Source organism: Athene cunicularia (assembly GCF_003259725.1).
Source record: "Athene cunicularia isolate RWA chromosome 5 unlocalized genomic scaffold, athCun1 chr5_part2, whole genome shotgun sequence".
Lineage (NCBI taxonomy): Eukaryota > Metazoa > Chordata > Aves > Strigiformes > Strigidae > Athene > Athene cunicularia.
In genome coordinates, this window is record NW_020799102.1 from 10,852,992 (window position 1) to 10,860,751 (window position 7,760).

The 7,760-nt window shown below is 45.4% G+C and overlaps 1 protein-coding gene across 2 annotated transcripts in view; it reads right to left on the reverse strand.

The window, feature by feature from the left end:
* PAMR1 (peptidase domain containing associated with muscle regeneration 1) overlaps positions 1 to 7,760 on the reverse strand; it is a 58,116-nt gene that overhangs the window by 35,480 nt on the left and 14,876 nt on the right. For both annotated transcript variants that reach the window (XM_026850649.1, XM_026850648.1), the window contains exon 4: positions 4,016 to 4,130. In XM_026850649.1, the coding sequence (XP_026706450.1) occupies positions 4,016 to 4,130 (115 nt within the window). The remainder of the gene's footprint in view (positions 1 to 4,015; positions 4,131 to 7,760) is intronic.

Here is a 7,760-nt window from a genome sequence, read left to right on the forward strand (position 1 = left end):
AGAGAGTACTGGAGCCTATTTCCTGCTCTTCTCTTCTTGAGACTTGGACCCCCATGTTACGTGAAATGACCTTTCTTTGATGACTCATGAGCTGACTTAAGCAGCCTCTTCACTCAGTCACCTTTGTCCAGGCCATATAGTTGATTTTAGAGCATCAGGAGTACACTACATCCAGAGAAATGAATGAGCAGTTGTAGGAAGCTACACCAATGGAGCAGAGCCCCTCATTTTTTAAATCATCTGGCAAAATGTAGAGTAAGAAAAAAATGACATCTGCTTTAAATATGCATTAGAGAGATTAGTTCAACTTAGCTTTGCATAAAATGCATGAGTTGAATTCTAGTTCTGTCAGGTTTGCCAGAGATTTTCGCACAGACATCAGGTTATACACTATATCTTCAGAACATTCTTTCACTGCTGAATCATACCCCAGGGATCTACCCTTATGGAAGTTATAGAGCAATACAAATTAACCCATTCATCCTTGTCACACTTACCAGACTTACCAGACTGCAGTCGAGACTCAATCTGAAAAATATTTACCAGTTCTCTGATTAAAATGAAGTACAGAAGAAAAGTTCCTGGGATGCCCACCACATAATGGGAGTAGTATTATTTATAGATGTAAAGGTAAACTCTGTCTAGCAGTGTGTTCCTGAACAAAGAACATCAAGAGATACTCACACAGAGTGAGGGCACAGAATGAGTGAGCCATACACAGAATACTGCTTTTAATTGTTTGCTTTCTCTGCTTTAAAAAAAATGATGAAAACAGAGCGAAGATGTGAAAGGCATAGGGGGTTCTGATTTGCATTTTATTTAACGTAACACAGAAGAGGATACATTGTACTGGTGACATGGGGTCCTATGATTAAGGCTCAGAACTGGCAGGTCAGGAAACCTGCCACAGCTTTTCAAAACCTCTTGGCTATGGCCAGGGGTTGACAAGACCCTTTACAGACCCCGAAATCTACTGCTGTTTAAATCACAGGTACAGGCAGTGTAATGAACCTCCATTCCCTCACCTGTGAAATTGTAACTATATCATCATTCTCTTGGATATTACAATACTAAGCCTGCTAATTTAGTGCTACAGGTCATCAGACACAAAACAGAATTCAAAGTATTGTCGATTTCATCAGTGTCTGTAGTGTGAATACATTCACTAACCTCTCTGAGGAAAGCTTCTAGGCAAAGGAAAATATTTAAAACCACATCTCTGCTGAGGCATTGAAGAAAATGATTAAAAGCTGCGAGCTACTCCTACTGTGGTATGACATCCCTGACATGGCTGGGGCTGAGGGAGCCTATACATCACAACCCAAATTAAAACAAGGCTGGAAAAAAACAGAGAAAACAAACCACCACCAACAATCTGGGCACCATTTATCAAAACAGCTCTGCTTAGCCAACCCCAGAGGACTGTGCAGCACAGCCTGGAGCAAGGGAAGATTTATCTGTGCTCCTGAGAGTTTTACTCTTCCTGCCCTATGTAAGCAGAGACAAACCACTTTGTTCCCCTTCTGTATCACACTGTCCCCGTCCCTACCCTCACAAGCCATCAGAGTGGCAGCAAACAGGATTTGTGCCCAGAGAGAACGAAGAAAGGAGTTCTTTTGTCAGCAGTTGTGCTGATTCAGCACAACATTGGCTGCACATTACAGCTCTAAGCAGAACTAGCACCCACAGAGAGGATCAGCACGTTGATATGAAAATGCACTGAAGGCAGCAGTTCAGCATGGATGGCAGATCCAGGAGGAAGGCTCTGGGGGCCTTAGTTGTACCTGCCCTTCTGTGTAGCAATGGCCTAAAGGAGAAGCTTTAGGATAGATGTACCAGCTTTCCATAGTATCTAACTGCTGAAGTACCTCAATGGCCAGCTTTGAGGTGGCCCACCTTAGAAACCTCAGCTGATTCAGAACACACTCCAAGGTTACCTCATGTGAGGTAGATACAGGTCCTTGTGTTGTGTATTTGCCCTGGAGGCTTCCTCCTCTGCCTCCTGACTTGCAGGGTGGAAGGATTAAATGTGGACATTCAGGACAGTTCCTGATCTTCCCCTAGAAGTGCTGTGTCATCTCCTGGGGTCTTAGACACCCTGACATCAAAGCTCAGCTCAGGCTGGCACAGGGCTTTAGGCTTCTCCAACACTGCCCAACTCAGATAAATATAGCTGCTGACAATAGATGGTTGGTAGCTCAGGTCCCCTCTCGGAGACTTCCACGGTTGGAATGTAACGTTATGTCACAACAAGGAGAGACCTAGTGTTGAATTTGTTTGACAAATTTGTAGGACACAGAGAAAAAGAGAAAGGCACTCTCTGCAGGATGCCCCTCATGTTAAAGTTTTGCATCTTCTGGTGACAGCAAAGGTAAACGGAGAGAACTGTACAGATCTCACATGACACTAACATCTTCCAAGCATGCATGTGGGTGGCCCTCAGGGTCTAGAAGGGAGGTCTGATTCCTCCAAAGAGTTACTACCTCTGTTAGCTTAATTTACAGCACTCCCCATTCCTCTGCCTTGAAAAAGGCTGAGAATCCCCTGAGTGTAGCCACAGCAAGTACTGCTGTTCGATCTAGCGCCTGTTGTTACAACAACCTTTCCTCCCTTTCTTGTAGCGTGTGCCTGGTGCCAGCTGGCTGTCAGCTCCGCACCCAGAGACAGGGGCATTCACTAGTGCTGTGCGTGCATTGCACTGCTGATGGGCAGCCATTTCCACTCTCACACGCACCACCATATCAGTGAAGGCAAGGTGACACCTGTAGCTCCTGAAGCACTTTTTAAGCCTTACAATTGGGAAAGCCTTGTTCAGAAATGCAAAAAATACCAGGTTACCATCTCCCTGAGCTTGTGCTGTGCAAATCACACACCTAACCAATAACATCTCTTAAAAACAAGTTAGGTACCTGATGAGACTGGTGCACAGTTGTGTCAGAACACAAAACTCCTCCTCACAGCATTGCTCCCCTGTGTCTCCTACACATTTCTCCAGGGGGAAGAGGCTCCAACGCTATCCAGGCAATAATTGCAGCTGCTCCTAACTACACAATAGGCTTGCATTTGCAAGTCTGAAAGAAAGGGTGTTAGTGTGGGAATGCCACAAGCTCTTCTTTGCTAGACAATTGATTTCTCTTCCTCTTATTAAATATTAAGTCTCTCTTTAAACACAGAGGAAGAAATCTGTTTGTGTATCTAGTGTAGTTCTTTTGCCTCGTTCCAAAGCTGGTGAAATATCGATGTGAAGGCTTTAGCTACTGTTTTTATTATATTAACAAGTCGGTTTTGAATACAATCCCCTGCCAAGCTTCCTGCTGCATGTGTGAGCTCCCTGCTGCACACACATGAAAACAGTATTAATTTCCCCAACTAGGGGCTCTCCTGCACTAGGCAGGATACCCAATCAAGAACTGTGAGCTTGAGTCAGCAGGGGTGGGTTAACAGGTCTAAACATACACAGGACAGAGGAACAATGACTTGCAGGAGAGCCAATTACATCCTCCAGACATAGGAATGGTAAGAGGAATAACTGAAGCTGGTAGAGGACAAGGCTGGTAAAATGAGTGAAAGAAAAATAAGAGAGGGAAAATGCAGGCTAAATGCAAGGCAGGTCCCACGGGCAACTCTCTCCTGGCATAAGACATCATATCAAAATGTTCAGACATCTTTTCTTCAAAGAATGTCTTCATTCAGTCTGGTACACTCTTCAGAAAATATTGGGTGCTTTGCTGTCAAGGTCTTAAAGACACCTCTAGGGAGATACACTGTGCCCAATATCTGAGAAACTCTCCTCAGCATCCAGCTGTCCTAAATGGGAACTGAAGGCACCGTACTGATCATTTGTGCAGCGGCTGCCCATCACAAGCTAGACCAGGGGAAAGAGCTGAGCTACCAAATGCAAAGTGGTGGCAGTACCTTCACTGGCCCAGGGCTCCCTGCTGTTGACCTTCACTGACTCTTGGTTATCCCAGTGGCCACCTGAAACCAATGCTGGCTAACTGTCAGTATAACCTACCTTAATTCAATGTTAAATCCAGCTTGAACATGAATAGTCCATTCGCATCGTGCATTCAGTGGGTAACCCTCCAGCAAAATCTGACCCTTAGAAGCCCGAAGAACCTGCCCGCATCCTGGAGAGCAAAAGAGGAAGAAAAATCTGTGTGAGGGACCTTCAAGAGGCATTTGATGAAAATTCATGTAGAAACAACACCAGAATGAGAAGACAGGGTGGCTTAGGAGATACACACTTTCTTATAAGGCAGTATATAAAAAGATGGGACAGCAACACAATGGCTATAAAGAGTTACAACTCTGCTGGAGTATTGTCTAGGCTAAGAGCACTCCCAGAAAAGTTTTAGCTGATTGCTTCTCCCTTGTTTGCAACATAGCCCCATGAAACCATTTCTTACAGCTTTTGCCCCCACTCTTGATCAGCCCACCCACCCACCTGGCTGACACTCCAGCTCACAACAGTTTTGATGGATTTCATGTTGACCTGTGTAATCACTGAAGCTGGGGAAGCTGGTGGGAAAGTGCCAAAGGTACAATGAACACTTGAATTAGCTCAAGTGAGAGAAACAATGAGAGGAGGAGCTGTCACACCCAACATCATCGTTTCAAGTCCCTCACAAGGAGACTCTTGGAGGAAAAACAGCTGATGTATGCCTAGAGAAGACATCTGTTTGTCCTCAGGATTCACCGCATTGTCCTTCCATGTTAATGCCACCATGCCGATGGAAACATATAATCATCACAGCTCCTCCACCAACGACTCAATGTAACACCAATATAATACAGAGCACTCATCCTTTATCTCAGGTTCACTCCTATCATTACTCTCCTCCTGTCCCACTCTGCCTGTGTCACTCTCAGCTTTTCACCATATTATGAAATGTACTTCAGTGCCCAGCATCAAGAGAATAAGAGGAAGTCCTCTAGACATGTGTGCCAAGTGTGAGAAAACCAGCAGAGAACAATGACCTGAACAAACAGCAGACAAGGTCACACACTGAGGAAGCAATACCTTTTCATGCCTATCCTGCAGCTGTCCCTAGGCATCTGTGCAGGAATACCCATCCTAATTTCCCATCTTGGATGATAAAATTTTTTAGCCCAGAGAGTTCTCTCAACCTTCCATAACTCCTCCCTTTCTCCCAGATATAAAATATGGCTAATGGTGTTTTCCTCTGTGGAAGAAGGAAAGTTGTTTAGTAAATTTGTAGAGCCTTCTGTGATCTGTAAATGCAAGTGCTAGCAAAATTCACAGTTAAATCATTATGCACCAAACTGATCTAATTTCTCAGTTTCTACTTTCCTGACTACATCTTTCCAAACAGAGTCTTGCACATGGCTACATTCCTTGGTAAATCTTCTGCTGCTTTGCTGGGGGATGAGGCTGTACCTGTAAGTCAGAAATTGCAATTGAGTCTAACAGCATCACTGAACCAGGGGACTCTGATAAGCTGCACACCACAGATAATAAGCATAATTAAAAAGAAAAATGACCCAAAAGACCTCCACAGCAACTCTCTCACTTCTTTTTACCTCTTTAGTCCGACAGAAAGCCCTGCTCTTTCCATCTGTTTCCAGAGAGGAACACTAAAATTTTAACCAGTAACACAGGATGAATGTTTCCTACTGAAACAGTGGGTTTTAACACTTGTCTCAGGGCCTTCCTCCCTTTGGGAAAAGAGGGTGACAGTGACCTGATTTGGTGAAGTACCAAGCATCTGCGGTTCCCATTGATCTTAGTGTCTGGATATCAGTCCTGCTGCATCTGGTCTATGGGGAAATGTGAAAACTGCAAGTCAATTACTCCTCTTTCTTCTTAAGAAAGTGTTGCTCAAATGAAACACCCTTTGTTCATTCACCCTTGGTTACCCTTAATTAAACAGGACCCAAGGAAACAGAAATCCTGCTCAGAAGAGTTCCTCAAAAGTGTTTCATCCTCCTCTGTGGCTTGCTTAGTTCCCTCTGTAAAAGGCAAGGATTAATGACTGTGCCCAGCAACCACATTAGGATTCAGCGAGTACAGCAGGATCTGTTGTGGTGCACATGATAATGCTCCTTCCCACAGCAAGAAACAGGACCTTGTCCTGCCATTGGCTCGTGCCTCAAAAACAACCTGAGACAAAGCTGCTAGAAATCTTCAGATGGTTTGACAGGGGGCTTGGACCACCTCAAAGAAAGTTTCCCTTTCATCCCGAAATGCTTCTGAGTTTCCAATGCCTTTAACAAAGGAAAGCCAAAGAAATGGTGCAAAGAGATACTTGTATGCACAGCATACTAAACACACTTTTCTGTTTGCAGTGGTACAGCCCGAACTCTCTGAACACTGTTGCCAAGGAAGTAGGTTTGGCCAGCAAAGCAGGTGGTCCAGAGTCTAAAGAGGAGCCATTCAATGACCACCTCCAAAAGAACCTTCTCAGATTTGCTACTGCCCTTCTCTGCATGAAGCACCTTTGCTTCATCACATCAGATCTGTGCTCTTGTATCTCCAGCCCTTCTAGCTGAAGTTAGGCTGACTCCCCAGACCAACAGTTCAATCATCTGTTGATCAAAAGGAGTCTTTCCTCTTTCCATTCTGAATCTGTGGGAGATCTGGAAGGCTTTCAAAAAAAAAAAAAAAAAAAACCCTTACATTCTAAACACAAATGCTGGCAAATTCTGCCTCATTTACAAAAAAATAATCCACTTTGGCGGAGTGTCAACATCCTTGTTCCGTTCCTGTTCCCGAAAAAAAAGCAGCTTTCAGGGCCACAGTAAGATTTCCTCCAAAGCTTGTTACTAACAGAAAGGAAAACAATTCAGGAGACCTCCGAGTTGTAGCCCACGGAGACCCATGGGTCAGTGGAGGGAGAGGTCCTGAGGAGACCTCTAGTAAGAACTCATGATCTCCTGTTTGAGTGCTACAGCACTGATGTTGGGCTCCTTCAAAGGTCAAGAGGAGTGAACAAAGGAGAATGATAGTAGAAACATTACTGGTGTTCAGAAACAGGCTGATATACGGGAAGGCAGCTGTCACTCGTCCTTGCCTTCTTGCTACCTGTTTGTTGCTTGCTGGTCACCAGTATTATGTGAACCACTGATGTTTGCAAACTCTAAAACTACAAGTACTGCTGTTCATCACAGGCCCCCATTCAGACAGCAGTGCTGAGGACAGCTGTTAGGTAACGCCACCTTTGCTTTGATGGAGTACATGTTCTCAAGCAACGTGACAACTGGAGGTTGACAAGGGCTGTTGGAGTGCAGGGTACAGAGGAAAGGGTCCTGCAGGGTCATTTTTCTTCTGGTTTTAGAATCTGATGTGCCTTTTAGGGCATGATAGACCAATCCAATAAACGGTCCCATTAGGCAATGTCCCAGTACCCAATTAACTCTATTCGGTATGGGTTTTTTTCCTAGTAACATTCCTCTGGACTACCCTATACCTTTTATCTTTTTACCAAACGATCTGGTGTGCTTTGGCTGCTCTTCAGCCGTGTGCATGTGTCCGGATATGCCACAATATGAGCCGAACGGCCCCACAGGCTGGCCCATGATGCTTCTTCCTCGCCTCCTCACATCACCGCCTTTACTCGCATCCCCAGAGAGGCCTCCCGGGGCTCACCCCGCCCTCACGACGGTGGCGGGAGCTGGGCGGTACCCGGGGTGCGGGGCTGCCCCGCAGGCAGGCCTCCCAGCTCCCCCTGGGGGCACCACAGCCTGCCCCGCAGCCGCCCGCCCCCGTTAAATAGGCATTAACCCTGCCCACAGGTAAC